At 42.6% G+C, this 24,547-nt stretch overlaps 2 protein-coding genes across 2 annotated transcripts in view; both read right to left on the bottom strand.

Annotated features, from left to right (window-relative positions):
- The window catches only part of LOC116947002 (uncharacterized), a 34,609-nt gene extending 34,114 nt beyond the window's left edge, over window positions 1-495 (bottom strand). The window contains exon 1 of the mRNA XM_032962338.2: window positions 424-495. Coding sequence (XP_032818229.2) covers window positions 424-495 — 72 coding nt within the window. The remainder of the gene's footprint in view (window positions 1-423) is intronic.
- The window catches only part of LOC142929276 (uncharacterized), a 58,628-nt gene continuing 34,119 nt past the window's right edge, over window positions 39-24,547 (bottom strand). The window contains exons 24-43 of the mRNA XM_076070189.1: window positions 24,211-24,459; window positions 22,509-22,628; window positions 20,177-20,302; window positions 18,922-19,047; window positions 17,526-17,669; window positions 16,871-16,987; window positions 16,076-16,166; window positions 15,325-15,608; window positions 13,749-13,880; window positions 12,969-12,992; window positions 9,798-10,946; window positions 8,929-9,062; window positions 8,013-8,180; window positions 7,220-7,402; window positions 6,297-6,433; window positions 5,248-5,333; window positions 3,906-4,124; window positions 3,096-3,254; window positions 1,751-1,867; window positions 39-1,449 (exon numbers count right to left, since the gene is read on the bottom strand). Of these exons, the coding sequence (XP_075926304.1) occupies window positions 1,214-1,449; window positions 1,751-1,867; window positions 3,096-3,254; window positions 3,906-4,124; window positions 5,248-5,333; window positions 6,297-6,433; window positions 7,220-7,402; window positions 8,013-8,180; window positions 8,929-9,062; window positions 9,798-10,946; window positions 12,969-12,992; window positions 13,749-13,880; window positions 15,325-15,608; window positions 16,076-16,166; window positions 16,871-16,987; window positions 17,526-17,669; window positions 18,922-19,047; window positions 20,177-20,302; window positions 22,509-22,628; window positions 24,211-24,459 (4,001 nt within the window). The 3' untranslated portion in view covers window positions 39-1,213. The remainder of the gene's footprint in view (window positions 1,450-1,750; window positions 1,868-3,095; window positions 3,255-3,905; window positions 4,125-5,247; window positions 5,334-6,296; window positions 6,434-7,219; window positions 7,403-8,012; window positions 8,181-8,928; window positions 9,063-9,797; window positions 10,947-12,968; window positions 12,993-13,748; window positions 13,881-15,324; window positions 15,609-16,075; window positions 16,167-16,870; window positions 16,988-17,525; window positions 17,670-18,921; window positions 19,048-20,176; window positions 20,303-22,508; window positions 22,629-24,210; window positions 24,460-24,547) is intronic.

Genomic DNA, 24,547 nt, shown 5'->3' with positions numbered 1-24,547 from the left:
GAGAAAATGTTAAATACAAAATAATAAATCACAACGTTTCGACCGCAACACAAGCAGTCGTCATCAGGAAATATAGTGAGAAATCTGCCGCAGCAAGAGGTTATATAGGTTTGAGCTGTGTGCAACCCAAGGATAAGTGGGTGGGGCTAGAGATGGAATTGCAAGTAAATGTAGAAGATTAGCATAACTAACCTGGTTAGTGTGTGCTGTGATGTTTCCATCCTGCCTGTCGTTTGGCTGTTACCCTCCGACTCTCTGAGTTGTATTGCCCTGTTGGATGCCTTTGCATTAACGGGCGAGGGTATCACTAACATGGCCGCCTTTTGCTCCCTTAGCCTAGATGTATCGATGGCTCTTGCTGTTTCATGGGCTGTATGTCTCACTGGCTCGGCGACCATAACCCTTAACACGTTTTCCTCTCACAGTGCAGCTGCCAACGCCGCAGATCCTGTGGCCCTCGAGGTGCTTTTGTGCCCGGTTCTCTGATATTGACATGCTAATCTTCTACATTTACTTGCAAATCCATCTCTAGCCCCGCCCACTTACCCTTGGGTTGCACACAGCTCAAACCTATATATCCTCTTGCTGCGGCAGATCTCTCACTATATTTCCTGATGACGACTGCTTGTGTTGTGGTCGAAACGTCGTGATTCATTATTTTAATTGAATATTTTCTCTACCTACGTGACTTTACCGAAAGAACCAAAGAGTATGGATTCCTGCAGTCGTGAAAGCTTCAAATCTAAATTATTCAAAACATCACATTGACATGTGATGTTTAACTTGCAATGTTAATTAATTACCGTCAGCTATGATCAATCCACTGCTGGATGAAAGCCTCCCAAAAATCAAAATGTAACCTCCCAAAACCATTGGCGATCAGGGGCTTAATTCCTCACTACATATTTCCGTAACACTTTAAGGCTGGTGTGCAGTCGGGATTATCATCATGGGGCACGACCAGTACAAGGTACTCCTGTCCGTAATAATCCTAGACACACCACTGGATGTGGCATGCCGAGTTAAATCCCGAAACAGCAATCTACGGTCCCGGCTGAATTTAAGCACTGCTCACGGAACTGTGACATAACAAAATAAAATACCGATAGCAACTTGGCTTCCATATGATCATATCCTTCGCACAGTGCGTGTTCCGTGCAGTCAAATCCCTACATTAATCTGCCATCCATTTACACCCGAGACCGTTTAACAATCACCTGGTACGTACCTTGTAATCACCGATCTGCTGTGCTACGATGGCTATGAATGAAGTGGCTTTAGTGGTCACATTGGCACTCGCATTGGCGCTTGCAATTCCAGTTCGACCCTGCATGGTGAAGCTCGTGACATTGTTTGTAAACACTTCCAGGATCGTGTACTCTCCAAGGCCGTTAAACGTGTAAGAGACGTTGTCCAGTGTAGTGATGTGAGGGTCGCCAATGAGAATTGCTGAAAGAAATCAAAAGAAAATGTTTAATATCTATGGGACCTTTTTGCCAGTATCGAAATAATGAAAACTAAGAATAGTATTCTTTGGGTCTTTCGGTAAAGTCACGTAGATAGGTTCAAAGAAAATAACAAAAAACTACGACCTTTCGATCACAACGCAAGCGGTCATCATCAGGACCGCTTCTTCATGAATTCCATATAAAAGTCAAGAGTAACAATGAAGATCAAATCGATAAGTCCTACATACTGATATCTGTTGACAATATAGGCGACAGTAAACACAAATTCAGAGAAGAATCACCGTAGAAAGGTGGTCTGTAGTATGAACAACGGTCAGAGGGACGCCTCTGCTGGTACATATTGCACAATGCCTTGTCTCCAGATCTGCAGCAAGCGTTGTACGGGTCCACTTCATTTGCTGAAAACATATAAAAAGTAATGTAAAGAATGAATGACTATGGCAACAAGTCCACAACAAGTCCACAACAAGTCCACAACAAATCCACAACAAGTCCACAAGTCATTGGTGCATATGCGTTCAAGTTCTATACTCATGCTGAATTGTAACTTTTGCGAAAACAAACATACTGCGCATACGTAACATTAATGAACAATTCCGCATCTGTAAAAGGTATATTTTACTCAATTTAAATATATTATAATTTACATAAAAGAAGGCTATGCTGCCATGGTTTAATGGTTGGCAATCCAGACGTCGCCGGTTCAAATACATCTTTCGACATATCAGTTGATACATTTCCTCCAACCTCGGTTCACCTAACAGTATTACTATTTACTGTTATTTAGCTTGTTTACCCAGGAGAGTCTCACTGAGTCTCTTTTTCAGGAGGGTCCTGCCAAGTTTTCACTGGAGGGGGCAATGATTGCTATGTACATCCAAGCGAGTTATCTCTTCAAATTTGGCATATATTGACCATGAAGCCGGCATACAATGGCCTACTTCTGCAGATGACGTCACGGGGTCTTTAAAGTCCACTGAATGAGTCAGTGCATAGTATTTTCATAGTTAATCCACCTGCAGTAATAATCAGAGCAGCCGCTAGATTCAAACCGCAAACCTCTAAAACAAGATGGTGCATGTGCTATTACTGAGCCACGTTACTGCCTTGTAAATGAGTACACCACTAAAATATTTTTTCTATTTTACCAGGTAAGGTGCACTGAGCTATATAGCTATTTTTCAGAAGTGACCTGGCCACAAATGATAGCGCAACGAAGTGGCTTATCACATGGAAATGTATAGCAGCCATATACTCTAAACGCATATTTCTAAATGTCGAGGGAAAAACCGAAAGACCAGAGAAAATCCACGCGACCATGGGGAAATAACATGCAAATTCCAAATATACAGGCGTCGGAGTCGGGATCAAACCCACGACCTTCTGTATACCAGGCGACGTAGCTAACCTCTCAGGTCATGTGTGGTGGGATAACGTGTGGGTAATCCCACCTCTTCCAAAACCAGCATGGAAGAATAGGCCAATTACCCTCTCAGAGGGACTCTCCAGAACTCCCTCTTGTGGGAGGCCCTTCTGCCAGCAGTGGCGTGAGCAAGCGAATTGCCCCGGCTGCACCTTTGACCTCTTGAGTTGGCCAGGTTAAACTATTTAAACTTAGGGGCTTACTCAGGTACTGCTGATTCGTTACTCTTGACGGATTCGTCCAGGGGGTGGGGAGGTAGCGCTCATACCACCCGGACACCAGGGCGCCCCACCGGTTGTAGTGGCATCTCACCCCTCCACCACTGGCATCTGTCCAGAAGTTTTGAAGACTCCAAAATGCACCTGGGAAAAAAAAACTAAATGATCAACTTTGGTCTTAGCACAAGAGGGTAAAGGAAAAAAAAACATTTACGGATGACACACAATGTGCCTTAAACACATATACAATGGAGAGCGGGGTTTTATTTTGCCCCAAGAAGGAACGATAGCACGTGTTGAAGGAGTAAAGGAGAAAGGCAAATAGTTATCAGAATTTTATATACATAAATAAAAGCCTTTAAATATGAACGCAATTTGTAGTTCTCATATTTTGTCCTGCTAAATGTATTCAATAAAACAAACAGTGGTTGCATTTTGGGGGACATTTTGTGAGCGGGAATAAATATGTAAATTTGTCTTCCAGCATGACGTGAGCGATAGTTACATTGCTTTACAATACAATGTTACATCACAACACATGATCGCAGTGATGGAAACTGGCCAGTATACGGCGATATGCCACACCGACACTTCTCAGAACAAAACAGGGGTGCACACCAGGCACTGTTTCGAACTTTTTTTTTTAAACCTAAAGCAAACACTCACTCGTCTTCTTTCTTTTTGAGAGCTCACAACTGATGACATGGGCTACAGGAGGAATATGTTTTCATACCAGGATTTTCCATATTCCATTTCGACCAATGCAATGCAAGTAAATATTCGATAAACATTTACCTGGGACATATGGAAGCTGGTAGCCGTAAGTAGTGATGAGGTTTCCATCCACGTAGGACATGTCAAACATTCCTTGCCAAAAGGAACAGGGACAGCTCTTGATGGGGTTGATGGACGGATGAGCTGTATCGTTCGAATACCAATTCAGACACTGACGCTTTGTATTTTTTCTATTTGGCACGTTGTCTGTCAGCATGTAGGCGAATCTTCCATTTAGGCCTGAACAAAACAAAATCATTACTCTGTTAGCATTGTGTGAATGTGATATTGTTTAACTCTTCATTTCCATAAAAGGGTTAAAAAGATATACGGTATTAAGATATCATCATCATTATTATACAAAATAACGACCATATGTGTACAAATGTTTTATTTAGAAGTCGTATTCTCTGCATCAAACCTGAAGCGTCGTGAGAGCCGGTGGGGCAGGAGGGATTTAGAGGCGGCTGAGCTCCTCTGCTGAAGGTTCAGCCCACCCACCTCTCCACCCACCCACCTACACACCCCCACCACCCACCTGCCTCCCACCTACCCCCCCACTCAGCCCCCTCACCCACTTACCCCCCCACCCACCTACCTACCCACCCTCCATCCACCTCCCCCCACCCAGGCCCCCCACCAACCTACTCCCCACCCACCCACCTACCCCCCTACTCAGCTCCCTCACCAACCCACTTACCCCCCCCACCTACTCACCCCCCACCCACCTACCTACCCACCTACCCCCCTTCCACCTACACCCCCACTTACCTACCCTCCCCGCCCACCTACCGACCCTCCCACCAAATTATTATGCTCCCTACAATGATTAAAGTGTGAACATGTTAGGTTTAAAAGTGAGCCAAGTGGGAAAATTAATTCATCACCGTGGATTCCGTAATGCTTTCCGCATGAACGTTTGCTCTCGGAAGTATGTTTTTGTAAGCATTGCTACGGTGTAGGGATCAGACACGTGGACGTGTACAAATGAAAACTATATTAAAAACTGAAAAGTTTACAAAGGAAGTGTGTAGAGGTGGTGGTGCATGCTCGGAATTGCATAGAGAGACGTAGAAGAGCACTTGGATTCGAAAACATATACAAGTTGAAGGCGATCAAATTTTACTCCAGTGTCCATACAAGTGATTTGCCTGAAGGGTAATAAAAATAAAAGTGGCAGCCAGGGGGAGGGAATGTTCCCGAGAGGACGTCCACCGGCGAGATGGAGCGATGAATGCAGTTGGCTTGCTAGGCGCTGAGGTGGGTTGCTATATCAGTGGGCAACAGCTTTGTGAGGACATCCAGTAGTAGGCTGATAATAAACAATATGTAGACATATATACACCACATTATGCATGATTACCAGTATGCAATCCTTTGACCTGGTCGGGACGGTACTTGGTTGTTGCATTCAATGACACTGGGTCGATGTATGCGGCAGATGTTCCACTTGACAAAGATGATAAAAACGTGGCATTTTAGAATCAAATACAAGCACATTCTATTTCCACAAGTGGAAAACCAAAGTAGATGGTAAATCTTCTTTGGTTCTTTCGGTAAAGTCACGTAGAATGAGAATAAAATAATAAATTGATAAAATAAAATAACACAATAATATTCTCACGACGTTTCGGCCACAACACAAGGCCGCTTGTGTTGTGGCCGAAACGTCGTGAGAATATTATTGTGTTATTTTATTTTATCAATTTATTATTTTATTCTCATTCTACGTGACTTTACCGAAAGAACCAAAGAAGATGAATCATTGCAGTCACGAAAGCTTTAAATCGAAATTTAAATGGTAAATGTTATAGTGTGTAGCCTTATTGCGCTTTAAATACTCCTAGGATAAAACTTAAATGCTGTACTGCATTGGCTACCGCTAGGCCACTCCATGGCTGTTGTGTTCCACTTCACAGAAATTAGTGAAGTAAGTTAAACCATTGTTTATTAAGAACACCTCTGCTACCCCGGGGATTAAATGTGACTAATGATGGTGACGACGCTGCCTTGCCGACTTTAGAGAATGTTTTTTTTATGTATTTACTTTAGAGCAGTGGTTCTTAACCTGGAGTGCACACATGCCTGCTGGGGGTGCGAGGTGCCCCTTCTGGGGGTGCGAGACATGGCCAGATTTTTTTAGAAAGTAAATAATCGAAACACAAATTAAGCACGGGCATGTAAGTGCAACTATTTTGTTTCATCAAACCCCCCGTGTATTTACTCACTATCATTTTGTTTACGCTTGATAATAAAAGGGATGTAAGGCTGTAGTAAAGGTTGAGAAGCACTGCTTTAGAATGTTTGACGAATAAAATTTTAGGTTGTGCTCGAATTGATATGCTTCTTTTCGATAAAATCTTAGCGGAATGTTTAATCAAAGGAGGCCCGAAGTTGACTTCGATCACCCACCTGTTGAATCCTATCAAAGCGTTGTTTGCCAGCTTGTCCCTAGCCTCCGTCCTCCATTGCATGCCCCCATCCTTAAACATGATCAGGCAGAATGAGTAGACGCCATCGGTGCTAATCACAGCCTGGAATGTGTTTGTCTGAAACAAAAAAGAAAGACACACACCCAGTGGTTAAAGCAAAGAAGCGTAAATACGCATCATCATCACCACCATCACACTAAATGTTACCATCAATATGAGAAGCAGTCCACAACTAGTTGCGCTTTAGGTAGGGCTCTTTAGTAAGTCAGCCGCACAATGACGCTCACTCAAAGGAAGCTCTATCTGAAAGGCGATCAGAGTTCTCTTCATGCCCCATTTTATACTTTTTACTGCTCTTTTCGAGAAATTCTAAACAGGGCCCCCCTCCTTCAAATCAATTCCAAATAAGTAACCCCCAACGGATCTCTAACCGACTCTGTTTTACCGGTTCAATTTCCTTGCGTTTTACCCAGTCCAACTTTTTCCCGGGTTTTCACCAGTTCAACTCCATCGATAAATGGAACACAAACGTCTCACACCAATCGAGCAATGAGTGGCAGGGCAGTCAATCGTAGGGAGCCGGCTCACGTGCAGCGTATCAAGGGCCCCTGCTCTGTGACGGCTGGTCAAACGCAAAGAGGGAACGGCCCTTGCCATTCAAAAAGAGTAAGTCGTTTCTCGTACGTGCACTGTAATGTAAGTGCAATTCTTTAAGGTACGCCCGAGATTACCTTTACAAAGAGGGCTATTTGATGCCAATAGTGAGCGCTTGGCCTAGATGATGCCAATGGTGAGCATTAGGGCTATATGACGGCAATAGTGAGCGTTCGGACTTGACGGCCAGGGGTGGGTTAATCTAAATGTGCATTTACATCTGATGAATGCTATAAATCACATCCTTACGTATTTCAAGTTGCTGTTGGCTGGCACGGCTGGGGCGTTTTCCCACGTGATCTTCAGCATCCATACGGGCGTGTAGGTCTGCACTTCCGTTTGCGTGAAGTTGGCTCTGATCTGCGCCTGCACTATCTGCCGAAGTTCCAATGCGTGCGAAGTTTGGACTTTGCCGCCTGTAAAATCATACTCCTGCATTCAACAAAAAGAGCGGGGTTGAGTTAACTTGTATGACTGTATTAGACTTTGAATTATATATTTTTTTTCCAATAGAGATAATCCAGCCAGGTGGGCCAGCTCTCAATCGAAAGGTTACAAGTTCAAATCCTGGTTGGTGCGTTGACTCCGCCCACCAAAGCCTCTGGAGCCAACAAAATGAGTTACCACTTTGTGGCGAAGTCAGCAGCAATTATCCTTTGGATAGACTCGCACTACCATAGAAATGTGGAACTTTCCTCCACCGGCTCAGGGCCGTAAACGGGAGATGAGCACTGCCTCAATGCTCATCTGCGCAGGGAATAACTGTAACTTTTTTTTTACTACAATAAAAAGGAAATTACTCATTGTCTCAAAGAACAAAAACATTTTTCCCTGCATTAATGTGTGCTTAGAAATATAAAAGCAATATATCGTTAGATCGATACTGCAGATAAAATTCCCATGATGATGCTGCATGATAACCTATGTATGCAACTGCTAGAAACAAGGGACACGATCAAAAAAACACATCACACGACCAATGCAATCTGTATTGAAAATGTGTAATTCGTGAATTAAGCGGAGTGCAGTCGTCATGGCAAACCTGATAATAGATCTTGCCGACATTCGACGAGAAGTCAGAATCATCCCAGAAGACAGCAATCATTGCGACTGAGAATGAACTTGGAAATCCACCGGAGAAGGGGTTTGGATAGGGAAACTTATTCGTCTCTTCACTTTGCTGGAATACGATCACCCCATTGTCTGAAAACTGGAACAAAGGAATAGCAGATTATTACAAAGCAACATATGCATACCTGTCAACCCATAGGATTACCCTGTGTTCTTGTACAGGGAAATTGAGTTTTCAGGTCCATACAGCGTACAGCCGTTTCATTACGGGGAAAACAAATAAATTTGTGTTTCTCCTTTGTGATGGGACTTTGTAGGATGAACGTTGAAATTTATAAGGGCATGGGGGTGTCCAATAAGGTCTGAATTGGTCTGTAATAAGGTAGGCACTGATAAGGGCTTGACAGGTATGCATATGAAGCATGTGATGACATTGGTGTAAGTCAGCTTATACGTACGTATTCTCGCAGAGATTCTAATTTTAACACAACTGTATTTGCAAGGGAATGTGAGTTCAAAATGTAGTCAGGTTTCCTTCGGCGTATCCTTCCTTCGAGGCTATATGAAGGAGTGCCATCTCCAGGGCATTACTTAGTGCAGCATCGGCAGATATTGTTATATAGACACTTATTCTCACAATATAAATATGATATATCCATGACTGTGTCAGGAGCACCATTTACCAAATATTAAATGTACACAACGGTACAATAAAAATGTAATTGTTACAATCTCACTAAAAACAATTATAATCTATATGAAATCTATTGAAATATGACTTTCACACATAGTATAGTAGATTAACCATCTAACTTCAATGAGAATTTTAAAAATATATTTTCTTGCACGATATATTTTACACTGAGCACAGCCACTCCGGTACTTACATATAGTTTCTGGAAGAACTTGGAACCAAAAGGAAAATCATAGGGTGGCATGAAGTACGGAGACACAAAGTCTCTAATTTGGAACTGCAGAATGATATCGTTTACATTTGTGCCATATGCAAAAAGTCTGTAATCTATGAAAGAAGACACACACATCCAAACATTAATCAACCAATATACACGCGTCTATTATACTCTAACAATATATCTAAACGTAATATGCTAAATAATGTTTTTTTAAAAATTGTAATCTTGAGTTATGCAGTTGGCAAAAAAAAGTTTGATGCAAGGTTAATTGTATGAGAGGCTGCTCAACTTTGATTAAACATCTTAATCAACAACCAAGAAGCTTACTGAATGACATTGTTCACACGTTTTCAGTGTTGAATCAATGTGAACATGCTGCCTGGGGTTACCTTTCCCACCAGAGATGTATTTTGTGAATACATTTCAGCATTCCCATTAATTTAATTTGTAGGAAGTGAATGGCATTATTAAAATAAGACTTCGATAACACATGTCTTTTTGGGTTAGATCGCAGAAATATAAATATGTCGTTATATCCGCCATCACCCAACACAGCCAATTAATAAGGTTTGTCACGTAAAACAAATGCCAATTATGTGCCAATCACGTGACAAACCTCACTAATTGGCTGTGTCGGGTGGTGGCAGGCTTAACAAAACATTTATATTTACACAATTTAACCCAAATAAACCAACACATTTATCATGAAAGCCGACGTGTTAAACCAAAATAAGACATCGCAAAACCGCACTTACACCATAGCCATACATTCAGCCAGCAAACGCATCTTGCTCGCTTACAACGCGTCACAATGTACCTAGCTTACCACGACGTGACCTCACCTATAAGCGTGGCAGACGGGGTGGTTGTGGATGGCTGCGACGTGGTCGTCGTCCCGACTGACGTCGATGTCGCGGTTGAAGATGTGGATGGCGGAACTATAACAGTCGAAGACGCGGTTGCACTTGATGTAGCTGAAGTGCCCGTTGTGTTCTGAGTCACCGTCACGGTTGACTGTGAAGTAGGTGGAACAGTCGAAGTCAGGTTTTCAGTTGAAGTTGGCACTACGGTTGTGGCTGACATGGAACTGAGAGTATTAGCTGTCGCATTTGTCCTGCTTGTCGATGTTGCAGTTATTGGACTAGAGGAATTTCCTGTTGTAGAGGAAACGGTTGTTGAAGTTTGCCCTATAATGGGGGAAACTGGAGATGTTGCTGTGGTCGAAGCATTTGTTGTAGAATTAACTCTGACCGTAGAAGTTGCTGTTGGCGAGGCTGTTGTTGGGCTTGAGACAATCGTAGAATTAACTCCGACCATAGAAGTTGCTGTTGCTGATGCTGGGCTTGAGACAATCGTAGAATTAGCACCGACCGTAGAAGTTGCTGTTGCTGATGCTGTTGCTGGGCTTGAGACAATCGTAGAATTAGCTCTGACCGTAGAAGTTGCTGTTGGTGAGGCTGTTGCTGGGCTTGAGACAATCGTAGAATTAGCTCCGACCATAGAAGTTGCTGTTACTGATGCTGGGCTTGAGACAATCGTAGAATTAGCACCGATTGTAGAAGTTGCTGTTGGTGAGGCTGTTGTTGGGCTTGAGACAATCGTAGAATTAGCTCCGACCATAGAAGTGGCTGTTGCTGATGCTGGGCTTGAGACAATCGTAGAATTAGCACCGATTGTAGAAGTTGCTGTTGGTGATGCTGTTGCTGGGCTTGAGACAATCGTAGAATTAACTCTGTCCGTCGAAACTGCGATTTGTGATGCTGTTGCTGGGCTTGAGAGAATCGTAGAATTAACTTTGTCTGTAGGAGCTGTGATTGGTGATGCTGTTGCTGGGCTTGAGACAATCGTAGAATTAACTCCGTCTGGAGAAATTTCTGTTAATGGTGCTCTTGTTGAGCTTGACGTATTGGTTGTAAAATAAACTCCTGCAGAGGGTGAGGCTTGTGTTGTATTGGTAATTCCTGTTGTTTGAGGCGGTGTAGTCGTTTGGACTGTTGGATTAATATTACCAAAAATGATTATTCAACACATAATTCAATTTGCCAACTTTTGTTAAAGGTCAAAGTCAAAGTGACTTCTCGCTCAAATTCTTAGTGAGGTAGTGCTCATTGCTTTACAGTTCTGCAGTTCTGAGCCAGTCGTGTAAACTTTCTTAATAGGACACCTATTGTTGATTTCCCCCAAAAAATTGGTACTCGTTTTACCCACCCCAGAGGAATGACGGGTTGAGACAACCACATTCAGGATTTTACCTCGCAACCTTCCGATTGTTGAGCTGCTTGTTCTACGACTGAGGCACATGGCCTTTTTCAAATAAGCATAACAGGATGCAATACAAATTGGATGTATGAATTACTGAGAGAACCTACATGTGATGGCATTGCTTTATGCGACACAAGATTATAATCTTTTATTCTTTAGTTTTTTTATTCGGCATCTTGTTATATATATTTTTTACTCTGCAAAACTCATTTGGGAAAAGCTATTTGTCTTCAATAAACATACACAATAATATATAAGTAAAATTGTTATTGCATCTCAATTTGAAGAATGCGAATTATACTCCATTGAATAGTGTCCTTTTTTTCTGGAATATTAAGGTGCAGTTGTTTAGAAAAAATGCTATACAATTGCTAGCACAAAATGTGTTGTACATCAGTTCGTATTTCATCGTATAATACAACAATAGAAAAGATATGAAAAGAAAAAAAAAGAAAACAAAAACAAATCAAAGGAACTGGCGACATATTCAACCAAATTTCACGAACATACATTTTTTTTATAAATATCCTCTAATGCATTAAATTAATCACGTAATAGAAATACTGTATATTATGCACGTACACTAATTAAAACGTGTTTGTTTTACATTTTAAAATGTAATTGTTTCATCCAAAGACCAGTTAGCTTTTAGGCATTGCCGTGCAAATGTTGGCAAAAATGCCTCTTAGATTACATGATATTTCATACCTCATAAACAAAGTCACTGGGAGTATTACATTACTTGTATTGGACATATAGATTCTACATTTAATTTTACAAAAAAAAATACCAGGTAAGGCCCACTGAGCTACGTAGCTCTTTTTCAGAAGCAACCTGGCCACAAATGATAGCTCAATGACGTAGCATATCATGTGGACATTTATAGCATGTTTCTAAATGTGGAGGGAAAACCCAGTGGACCCAGAGAAAAATCCACGCGATCACGGGGAGAACATGCAAACTCCAAATATGCAGTGCCAGGGTCAGGATCGAACCCACGACCTCCCATATACCAGACGAGGTCGTTAACATGTCTCCCTGTGGTGCCCTTTTATTAATCTTGACAGCCTGAAAGCTGATATCCAAAAACATCCACAAATGCATTTACTAAAGCAAGACACCTTCCAATTTTGCCACTAAAATTTAATGTTGTTACTAAACTTTCAAATATGGGTTCCCAGTTTTTCATACGACTGATTATAGATAACTATCATTATTCTCCCCAAAACCTTAGAACACAAACATAAATATCAGTATATTATATCAAAATGTGCACGGTTAAATGAACTGTGTTAACAATTCGTGTAAATACGGACTGGGGGTGGAGTGGTGGTGTAGTGGTTAAGGACCCTGTACTAATTCTCTGCAATGTTGATGCCTTTTTATTTTGTTGTTGTTGTACTCACGGCACTACGGATATCCCGTAAAGTCTTATCTTATTTTATATTCAGACAACGCTTTTGATCAAGGATAGCTGTACTACAATAAAAAAATAGGCAGATAACTGGGATCATCATCCGTGTAACAAATCAAATAAACTCAAAACGTACTGCATTGTCCACGGCGATGATTAGCGGAGAGTGATATACGCAACACAGGTTCTGGGTGACCCCCATTACCCGCCCGCTCGGACAAGCATGGTTAAGCATGGTTAACAACAGCCATGCCCAACAAGGGTATGGTAGTAGTGGGTAGGAGTCTGCATATTGCAGTGGATGGACAAAAGGTATGTAAATAATGTGTGGACTTACTTGTACAACTTGCATGTGTATCATCTGTCATAGGAGGGGACAAAAACATGACATTAGAGTTTTATAAACACTCATGATAAAGATTGTTTTATCTATATGGAATTTATTTAAAGCCTTGTATGGTGGGTTATGTCAGGCCATTTTGTAGGTCGAGTTGGTGAATCGCGCTAATTTCATCATGTGCTATGAGATTCCCAAATCCTCTGAGTGGTGAAGTGGCCCGTCACAACCAGCCTCCCAATGCTTGGATTTACTCCAGCTATTCAATTCAAATAGCCCCCCCCCTTTTTATTGAGGTTTTTTTTCAATAACAAATATGATAAATATTCGTGGAAGTTCAGCAATATCGAGGTTTACAAGTACAAGCGGGACATTTTGCTGTAATCCCCGGCCGCGATATCGGGGAAAACGAAAGGGGAGCTGCAGAAGTGTCTTAGCGAAAAGGGGCAGAAGCGGGAATGAGGAAACGGATGAAGAGCTGGGAGGTTGTATCCAGAAAGGTGCACGTCTTGGAGATAGGAGACAGGTCAGAGTCAACAACAGGAACCATATTTTTGCATCAGCCACCAGAGGACCCCACAAAATAGTTACTTAAATTAAAGTGGCCAAACGTATTAATACAAGACCTTCCTAAAAGAGGTAATTAAGACGCAATTTTTTAAATCTCTGTATATAAATAATGAACATGCATACACTTGGTTCCTTATTAAAATAATGACACAAATGCACAGAATTGCACATTCAAGTTTTAATAGGTGGAATATTAAATGAGACGTTTACTTGTGGTGCGCTGATATCCTTGAATGCATGAGCAGTTGTATGACCCGACTGTGTTTTCACAACTGGTTCCAGATCCACAGTCGGCTGTATTTGTCCCACATTCATCAATGTCCACGCATAGTGCCCCATTACCTGTTGACACAGACACATTTCATTACTCACGCGATGCTCGGTCAGCACCAGTCTAAAACACAAGTATGACGGCCGATAACGTGGAAATAACTCGAGTGCAGTCTATGACGTTTGAACCAGCTTCTTACAATCTGAAATTATTGTTCTCACACTTGTAATTCCGCAAACCATTGCACGTGCCACAAATTAAAGAGGATTCGAGTGCGAATTCTGCATCGTAAATGTTATGCACAGATGCACCAGAGTGAAACGTGACCTGGCATTAACGGATCCTTCCGTTTGCTACAGACTCGCGGTTTGAATCCAGCGGCTGCTCCAAATATCGTTGCTGCTGTGCCATTACATGATTGTGCTAGGCGCCGTCTGCTTCACGGTAAACATAAAGATTCGCCTGACATCGTTCGTGAGGGTGGGACATTGTGCGTCAGCATCAGGGTGCAAATTTGCCAAAAATACCAAAAATCCACGAAAAATTACTTAACTGGGATTCGCAGTCATTGCCCCCCTACTGGCGGACTAATGCCCTAGTTCACGCTTGCAAATGAGAATATCCTGGTTTATTGTCTGCATAAACTTGAATATCAATTTTATAACAGACACAGGAGGGTGAGCAACACAGTTGGACATCGTTTGAAATCCATCATCGCATTGGCGTCGGTAGGATCCTTGGATGTTTATACAATTTGAATTGGCACTGCAGTTGTGCTGCAGGCTCAAGCACTCATCCACATCCTGGAAAATGTTTTCCACGAGCATATATCCCGCAAGACAACGGGCAATTGAATGAGCCGGACGGGTTACGGCACGCAGACCCTGCCGCACATGCAGCACCACCGGCCAATTTGCACTCGTTCATACCTGTGCATTGACTCACTGAAAAAAAGCGTTGGCCGTGAAAATTTTACCAACTCATGTTTATCATTTCCCTTTCCCCCTTCCAAACACACTCTTTGTCATAGCATACGACAACGCTGCGAAAAAGTGGACATCACAGCTTATATTCGAATTCATCTCTCGATTGCATAGCACACACTATTACCAGAGATCCAATAAAGTACTTTTTTTCAGAAGACAATTTACAATTAAAGCTTAATGTAAATTGACATGTACACCACCGTATAATTCAAACAACATATGACTATCGCAAAGGTTTTCATTTATGCAGGTACTATAGGACTTTCCACCAAACATTTACAGACCCGCCATTGGCCACTAAGTGACTGTGACGTCACCACGGTGCCTGTGCCAGGCCAGATGCACTTTGAGGCCACATGAAGTGTCGGAAGGCTTGTTGACAGGTCACGGGACAGACCCAGGTGCCATGGGTTGTTTTCTGTGCCAGGCTAAGTACAGGAGGTCACCGGACAGATCCAGGTGCCATGGGTTGAATGACTGAGATGACTGGCAGATGCACCACCTGTGCCCCCCTATTGTGCAAACTTACTGTTATATCCACTATTGCAGATGCAGTAATAACTTCCTTTAGAGTTATAACACGTAGAATGTTCAGTGCAGTTGTAGATTCCGATCTCACACTCGTTCACATCATTGCAGGTCCGGTCGTCGCTACCGATCGTGTACCCAGACACACAGCCACACGTGAAGCTGCCGATTGTGTCACTGCACGTCCCGTAATTGGAGTCGCAAGGCGTCTGTCTGTTGGCCACGGATATGCTGCACTCGTTAACATTGATGCAATCCGTTATGCTCGTGCCGTTTAGAATATATCTGGAATGAAAATAAATATCGTGTTCAAAACAGCTATTTCTCATTATTTAAACACTACCGTGCCGTCATTTAAAAGAGGGAGAAGTGGACAATACAATGTACAACATCACGAACATAATACAAGTTCAAAAATAGAAAAGCAATGCAATGATGAAGTAAAATAACTAATAAAAGTGGAAAAAGTAAAAAAAAACGTGATACTCTTTCAAGTTAGTCAAAAATAGAAGCACAATTTAAATGAATGAGCTTAAAAAATAAATTAGCTGATAAAATACAGAGCACGTTGACATAAATGATTAAAAATAGAGTACATTAGGGATAATGCTTCAAAGGCCTGTGCATCCTAAAGCACAGTTCGAAGTAGGAAATGTTTAATAGATCATCAAAATAAAAACAGTAAGGCTCAAACAATGTCACGGTGATCTGTGAGGTCTGCTAATTGTCCAGGCACAATGAATGATACATACCCATTATTACAGGCACAGGCTTTGGAATTCGTGCTGTCTATGTAACAGGTGCCAGTTGCATTGCATACATCTGCCTGACAAGAAATATTGGCTGCAAGGAAAAAGTAAAACAAAATTCATGATTATTATTTCTCACATTGATTTTTTTTTATCACTTTATTAGTTTTACATTAATGGGTGTCTAATATGACATTTAAGTCCATCAACCAAATGTCTGACTGAGCAATTGTTTTCCAGCACATTTGTTGTAAGCAAGGCATTGCGTTATTTGTGGATGGCTCTTGCCTGTGACACCAGGCAACCTACGAGCTATTGTTTCAGGGACAAAGCCCTGTTAATGAGACTCAGGGCCATGTTAATTGGCCAGGGCTGGGTTAATTGGCCAGTGGTCCAAGTAAGAACTTGGTAATTTCAGTAATAATCTATCAAAAGTGCTGCATGCGGTTTGTTAGGCATGAAATGTATTGTATTGTATATCTAATGCCCTTTGTTAATTCACTGCTGGATGATGGACTACTCATGCTATGTGGGTCATGGGGAGTTGTTTGGCCATACAAGACTATACTGGTCAGTGCAGGTTGAAGGTATGGAGCACAGAAGTACAGTACAACGACAAATTAACACTTCTGTGCCAATTCCAATCAGTACGTATCCTTGAAACATCCATATCGCAAACATCGTTGATAGCATTTTCAAGCCATTTGCAATTAAATGTATCCACCGTTTAAAATAAAATATAATTGTATAAAAAATCAAACGTGACAGTAAAAAAACAGTATTTGGTCTTCTACATACGTTGACAAGTGCCATTCACGTTGCTGAAGAGATCGAAGCAGCTGCACTCATAGCCTCCTTCAGTGTTCGTGCAGTTCTGAGAGCAGTTGTGAAGACTTTTCACACATTCATCAACATCTAAATAAAAGGTGACGAGGGCATTTGCAGCAATCAGTAAATGTTCAATCCGTCACGAGCGAATAGTAGGTCCTCTATGTATTATTATTGCTAAAGATATACTTGTAATTTCATTGCCATTTGAAATGCATACAATTGTCGAGAACGGTTCATCATGAGCACCATCAGCCATGATCAATCCACTGCTGGATGAAGGCCTCCCCAAGCAGTCACCATCTTTGATGGTTCTACACTGTAAAATGCACCTAGCATCTGCACACAGCCTGAATTCACCGATCCATCACACACATTCCATTCCTCGCCTGCCACTCGTTTACTATTATACTTATTTTATAATGCAATTGCAATTGTCTGCTGTAGGTATTTTACAAAAAAATTCTACGGGGTATCATTTTCTAGCCAAACCTGTTGGAATGCCAACCAGCAGAGTGAACGGAACCATGTTAAATTCACAATCTATGCTTCCAACCACATACATAAACAATGCTTATGTCTTTCATTTTCAAATACACCTAAACATCTTTCATTATTTCCAGACCTAGGCAGGTTGTTCCATCATTTTCCAGGTAATATCCAGGTGGACAAGTGCACTTGAAAAGGCCAGGGGTGTTGGTGCAGTTGACACCAACTGGGCCTTTGCAAGGCTGAGATGTGTTCATTGGTGGTTGACACTCATCAATGTCTGAAAAGCAAACAGTATTATCATTAAATCACTGACCGCATCATATGATAGTTGTTTGCAACGCTCAATCATTATTGTCTGCATAAACGTAGAGAATAAGACCGAATCGATTGATTACGGTTGTTTTAATGTTAGCACTTCTAAAATAATTCGATAATTGAGTATGTTTGCATCTGTGCTCTATAGTTATTCGATGTGTTTCCACTCTAGGTGTCAGCAGCTCCGTCAGTGTCTGAGCCTCCTGCGGAAGCACTTGACATCGGACATGACGCAGGACAACACATGGTGCAAGCCGAAAAAGCATCAGTGAGCTATAATTTTGTGTTTGATCTATGTTCATTTTGATTGGACTCACAAGAGATGCTCAATTCAATCTTGATTTGAAGCTTTCGTGACTGCAGGAATCCATACTCTTTGGTTCTTTCGGTACTTTTTAAAACAGTCTGCCTCAGCAGCAGACCATGCTTTCCCACCTGATGATGGACGCTTGTGTTGCACCCGAAACGTCGTGATTTATTTTATTTTATACCTACGTGACTTTACCGAAAGAACCAAAGAGTATAGATGCTCAATTGTTTTCTTTGTGGATATACCCCAATTTTTATTTTATATTAAGCTGAACTGGCAACGTTATAAATGTCCAAATGATGGCCGACTTTGATGAGCTATCATTTGTGGCCAGGTTGCTTCTGAAAAATAAGTTCATACCTCAGTGGACTTTGCCTGGTAGGATGGGGATTGTTTAGTGTTATTTGTTTGTGTTCGGGTGATTTGTTTACCTTTCTTATGCTTTGCACTCCTATCGTGTTTTTGTACTGTTTGTTGTTGTAACATTCTTACCCGCCGCGACTGGACATCTGTGAAAAGAGCTTTACAGCTCATCGGATTCTTCCAGTATGAATACATGTTTAGATTCTGATATATCATTGGCTCTATCTGATGGACTTCCACAGTTACATGACGAAGGAGTGTTTCGTTGAATAAATCCTATACCTCCCTCTATCTGGCTACCAATACCTCTAAAATAGCTGTGAGTGCATTGGGCAGGAATCTAAGAACCTCCAATAAAGACTGCACAGGCTTTATAAACCACAGCCAAGCAGCAGAAACAACCATAGGAAAAAATACATTTAGTGTCTGAAGAGGGCACCTAATTGTTCCTAAATTGTGAGTTAAATCATAACTTCTGGGTAGATGTGTGCTGTGTGTGAGGTTACAACAAATGATTTTTGTTGTTTGAAATGTTTTGTACCAGTGCAGTTGCCTCCAGTATCCCTGTATCCAGCCTTGCACTGACAGGAGTAGCTGCCATCAAAGTTCTGGCAGACACTTTCCGCTGTGCATTTGTTCAGGGATGCGATGGCACACTCGTTGATATCTTGAAAACAACAGGAGACAAATCGTTAAAAAAGAGCACAGCAAGTTCACCTTCATTCGTTCATTTGCTCCCGGTTTTTTTTACATCATTATTTACTTTGGAGGCAGTGATGAGCAGAGTGGGGTATCAACTCAACCCTTCATTCCTCAAGTGTTGATGGACAAAGACAAGAATAAGTGAAGGGTCGGCAGCTTGCTGTTGCCTTGTGGTCAACGCCATGGGAATACACGATTTCTACTTCGGACTCATGGCCATCAATTGAAGGTGAGCGATGCCTCCGGTAGCGAGATGTGAGCTACCTCGCCTGGTATACAGGAGGTTGTGGGTTTGATCCCGACCCTGACGCCAGCTGTATATTTGGAGTTTGCATGTCTCTCTCCCCGTGGTCGCGTATATTTTTCTCCGGGTCCTCCGGTTTTTCCCTCCACATTTATAATCACCATCATGTGTTTAGAATATGTGGCTGCTATACATTTCCACACAATAAACCACTGCGTTGAGCTATGATTTGTGATGGCCAGGTCGCTTCTAAAAAAAAAAGAGCTATACAGCTCAGTGAGCCTTACCTGGTAAAAATTTAAAGTTTATATTTTTTATATGACTCGTTTGACTGCGAACAGCACTTGGCTTGAGATGAATGTCGTACAGGGTGAAAGCAAAGGTGCAGCCATGAAGTGCCTTTCTCACACTATCACTCGAGGAAGCTCCTGGATAAAAACCTCAGGCATCTAGGGGGCATTTCCCGGCCTACTCGTCAACGATGGCCGGACGCCTTGACAGAGGTGGGAGTAACCACATTTTCTACCCCACCGTAATTCACCACAACCGGCAGTGTGTCCATTTATACTTCTGGGTGTGCAGAGGCGGGGGGTGGGCGGGTGATATAAGAATATTGTACCATCTTTACGTAATACAGCAATATTTGCACGTTGCAGGATAATTAAATAAGTAAAAACATCGAGTGATCACCTGGGTTAAGTGTTGTTTTTTTTTATTTAAACAAAACACTAAACGACAAACTGTCCCAAAAAAAACAGCTATCACGTGCAGAAGACATTCCTTCCCTCACTCTTACAACATCGAGTGCCACACGCCTGCTGCGCGGGTTGAGATGCGTCCGCTTGTATACCTGTACAGTTGCCGTCCGCGTCCAGCTGGTATCCTGCATTGCAGACGCATGTGTACGAGCCATTGTTGTTTCTGCATATCTTGGTTTTCTTGTCGCACGGCTGTGATTCCACACATTCATCGATGTCTGTTCAAAACAAATAATTACATTGTAACAATGCAACATTGTGACAATTAGTTCAACCATACACTATTATTTTAGGCTTCAATTCTTGGCATTTTTTGTAATATTCTGTCTCTGCATGGACGATGAACGGAGCGGTTTAAAACAGGGCACTATTATTTGTTTGCAGTCCTATGTCAATCAACTGACGGGATGGTCTCCCCTGTGTCAGTTATGGGGGTTATTCTACCATACTTCACCACGCTGGGCAATACGGATTCAGTGAAAATTTTCAGATGTCGCTCACCACCCATTTGAGCCACGGCTGGCAATCAAACTCGGGTCACCACATTCATAATGATTTGCCCGAAACGATGCACTACCACTCCCCTGAAGAGTGAGCTCTGGATAGCCCCTCTAGAGGCTTTTTGGCCTCTTCTTCCACGCTCGCTTTTCCTTCTTCTGCCAACTGTCACACCAGGGGATACAGTGAGGGAAAAACGTATTTGATCCCCTGCTGATTTTGTACGTTTGCCCACTGACAAAGAAATGACCAGTCTATAATTTTAATGGTAGGTTTATTTGAACAGTGAGAGACAGAATAACAACAAGAAAATCCAGAAAAACGCACACTCTTAAAGGGAGTGCTCCTAATCTCAGCTTGTTACCTGTATAAAAGACACCTGTCCACAGAAGCAATCAATCACTCAGATTCCAAACTCTCCACCATGCGCAAGACCAAAGAGCTCTCCAAGGATGTCAGGGACAAGATTGTAGACCTACACAAAGCTGGAATGGGCTACAAGACCATTGCCAAGCAGCTTGGTGAGAAGGTGACAACAGTTGGTGCGATTATTCGCAAATGGAAGAAACACAAAAGAACTGTCAATCTCCCTTGGCCTGGGGCTTCATGCAAGATCTCACCTCGTGGAGTTGCAATGATCATGAGAACGGTGAGGAATCAGCTCAAAACTACACGGGAGGATCTTGTCAATGATCTCAAGGCAGCTGGGACCATAGTCACCACGAAAACAATTGGTAACACACTACGCTGTGAAGGACTGCAATCCTGCAGCGCCCGCAAGGTCCCCCTGCTCAAGAAAGCACATATACATGCCCGTCTGAAGTTTGCCAATGAACATCTGAATGATTCAGAGGACAACTGGGTGAAAGTGTTGTGGTCAGATGAGACCAAAATGGAGCTCATTGGCATCAACTCAACTCGCCATGTTTGGAGGAGGAATGCTGCCTATTACCCCAAGAACACCATCCCCACCGTCAAACATGGAGGTGGAAACATTATGCTTTGAGGGTGTTTTTTTGCTAAGGGGACAGGACAACTTCACCGCATCAAAGGGACGATGGACGGGGCCATGTACCGTCAAATCTTGGGTGAGAACCTCCTTCCCTCAGCCAGGGCATTGAAAATGGGTCGTGGATGGGTATTCCAGCATGACAATGACCCAAAACACACGGCCAAGGCAACAAAGGAGTGGCTGAAGAAGAAGCACATTAAGGTCCTGGAGTGGCCTAGCCAGTCTCCAGACCTTAATCCCATAGAAAATCTGTGGAGGGAGCTGAAGTTTCGAGTTGCCAAACGTCAGCCTCAAAACCTTAATGCCTTGGAGAATATCTGCAAAGAGGAGTGGGACAAAATCCCTCCTGAGATGTGTGCAAACCTGGTGGCCAACTACAAGAAACGTCTGACCTCTGTGATTGCCAACAAGGGTTTTGCCACCAAGTACTAAGTCATGTTTTGCAGAGGGGTCAAATACTTACTTCCCTCATTAAAATGCAAATCAATTTATACAATTTTTGACATGCGTTTTTCTGGATTTTTTGTTGCTATTCTCTCTCACTGTTCACATAAACCTACCATTAAAATTATAGACTGATCATTTCTTTGTCAGTGAGCAAATGTAAAAAATCAGCAGGGGATCAAATACTTTTTTCCCTCACTGTTACATTGAACTGGCGAACTCTAAATTCCAAAGTCCGATGCGCTAACCATTACACCATGGCCGCATGATACATTTAGTGTAACTGGAGAGATATTGTTAAGTGATGTCTTTGTAAGTCAATCCATGAAATTTAAAATATATATGTATTGTTAACCCAAATATTGCCATCTCTCGGTTACTTTTGTTGAACTTTCACAGCCATTCAACTTGTTAATGAACGTTACTGAAAAGGATTGTGAATAAGGGATTCGTTTTATGCCATGCCTCACCTGTACAAAGGGTTGCGTTCCATCTGTATCCGGGATTGCACTCACAGGTATAGTTGCCGGGTACGTTCATGCAATTTTCATTGGCTCGGCAGATGGTTTGATTCTCGCATTCATTGATGTCTGCACATGAAGAGGTACATGTTGATGGCATTTCAATTTCTAATATCAAAATCAGTTGATACAAAATGGTCATTCTACAAATGCCTTGAAACGCATTTTAGACTATTAAAATAGATGAAATAACAACCAGCTAATTTATAAATGACACATATTCCTTCTGGTAAACATTAATTATTACAATCACCAAGCCAAGGCACTATGAGCACATTTCCAGGAAAACGTGAAGTTAATTATTGTGTAGTGTGGTAAAATACGTGGCACACACTGTTGGCCGAGGGCAACCGAGGACAAACACGTGCACGTGTGCAACATTAGGTTGCACGGGCAAACCGCCACCTCAGGGGGGGAAGCCGGTGCAAACCAGGTCGGCCCGGGGTTGCACGCTGACACCGGAGGTGTTGCCAGGGAGACGTGCGATAAGGGGTGATTGATGGCCTCACAGGCGCTAGCCTGTCGGGCACTAAAAAGACACTAGGGAGGAGCCGGACAATTGGGAGGGGGATATAAGGATGCATGTGAGAGTGGAGCGAGTGTTCGTGTTGCTGGGACAAGAGGGAGAGAAGACGTCTCGCCGCGGCCGTTCAAGCCGGGGACGGACCTCAAGCCTCACGAGTCGCCGGGCGGGTGATGGTTGATCTCCCCGCCCGGATCGGACGAGTGAGTGGGTTTGAGGGAACGTAGGCGAGGGCAGCGGCGCTGTGTAAGAAGCTGTGTGAGCGTTGCAGTGTGCAAGTTTCTGTGTGAGCGCTGCTGTGTGTAAGCTTCTGTGTGAGCGCTGCTGTGTGCAAGCCTCTGGGTGAGCGCTGCTGTGTGCAAGCCTCTGTGTGAGCGCTGCTGTGTGCAACCCTCTGTGTGAGCACTGCTGTGTGCAAGCCTCTGGGTGAGCGCTGCTGTGTGCAAGCCTCTGGGTGAGCGCTGCTGTGTGTAAGCCTCTGGGTGAGCGCTGCTGTGTGCAAGCCTCTGGGTGAGCGCTGCTGTGTGCAAGCCTCTGTGTGAGCGCTGCTGGGTGCAACCCTCTGTGTGAGCGCTGCTGAGTGCGGAGCTACTGAGAGCGAGAGCTGCTGTGTGCAGGTTAGCAAGGTGTAACGTAGATAAGAGTAGAACTTGATTAACAGAAGTGACCGTAGAGACAGTGATAGGAGTGCCGACAACTGGTGCAAAAATAGACAAATAAAGTGTAAGCAGGTGACCTGTTGCAACGTGTCAGTCTGAGTGATTTTACAAGATACTACAATTGTATTAAGATGTTTTTATTTCCACAACTTGTATTTCACAGTAAGGCAACAAAACAGATAACTGAAGCCCAAGAGGCCATTCAAATCATGAAATATGCAGCTTGTGTGCATGCATAATGTGACAAATACTTGTCAAAGGCTAAACTTTTATAAATTTGTGATGGGCTGCATATATCTTACGTCAAATGGACTTAAAATATATATTTTATGATACGTAGCAAATCTGTGGAAACAAAATACTTTTGATATTTTCGCAAATATTTCACCACAAAAACACCCAGTGTTCAATCCACCTGTCGCATTTTCAGAAATCTCATCCACGTTAAAAAAGTTTAAAAAATATATACCTGTGCAGTAGGTCCCATTGCCAGTGTATCTGCTGGCACATAGGCAAGTGAAGGATCCAACGGTGTTCACACAGTTTGCATAATTCCTATCACAGTTGCTTTTCCCATTCGAACACTCGTCTTCGTCGGCGCAGTTCATGCCATTTCCGACGTAGCCAGTGTTGCAGCTGCAACTGTAGGAGCCGTCCGTGTTGGAGCATGTGGCATTTGAGTGACATGAATCATGGCCACTTGTACACTCATTTATATCTGAAAAAAATAATGATCGTACATATCACAGTCATTTAATATAGCGTTTCAATTATGGTCTCTAAATACAATCACGGATATATATTTT

This window comes from Petromyzon marinus, chromosome 28 (assembly GCF_048934315.1).
Source record: "Petromyzon marinus isolate PM22_M1 ecotype Great Lakes invasive population chromosome 28, UKy_Petmar_22M1.pri1.0, whole genome shotgun sequence".
NCBI classification, from domain to species: Eukaryota; Metazoa; Chordata; class Hyperoartia; order Petromyzontiformes; family Petromyzontidae; genus Petromyzon; species Petromyzon marinus.
The sequence above is the reverse complement of the archived record's forward strand: the minus strand, read 5'-3'. Positions and strand labels throughout refer to the sequence as shown.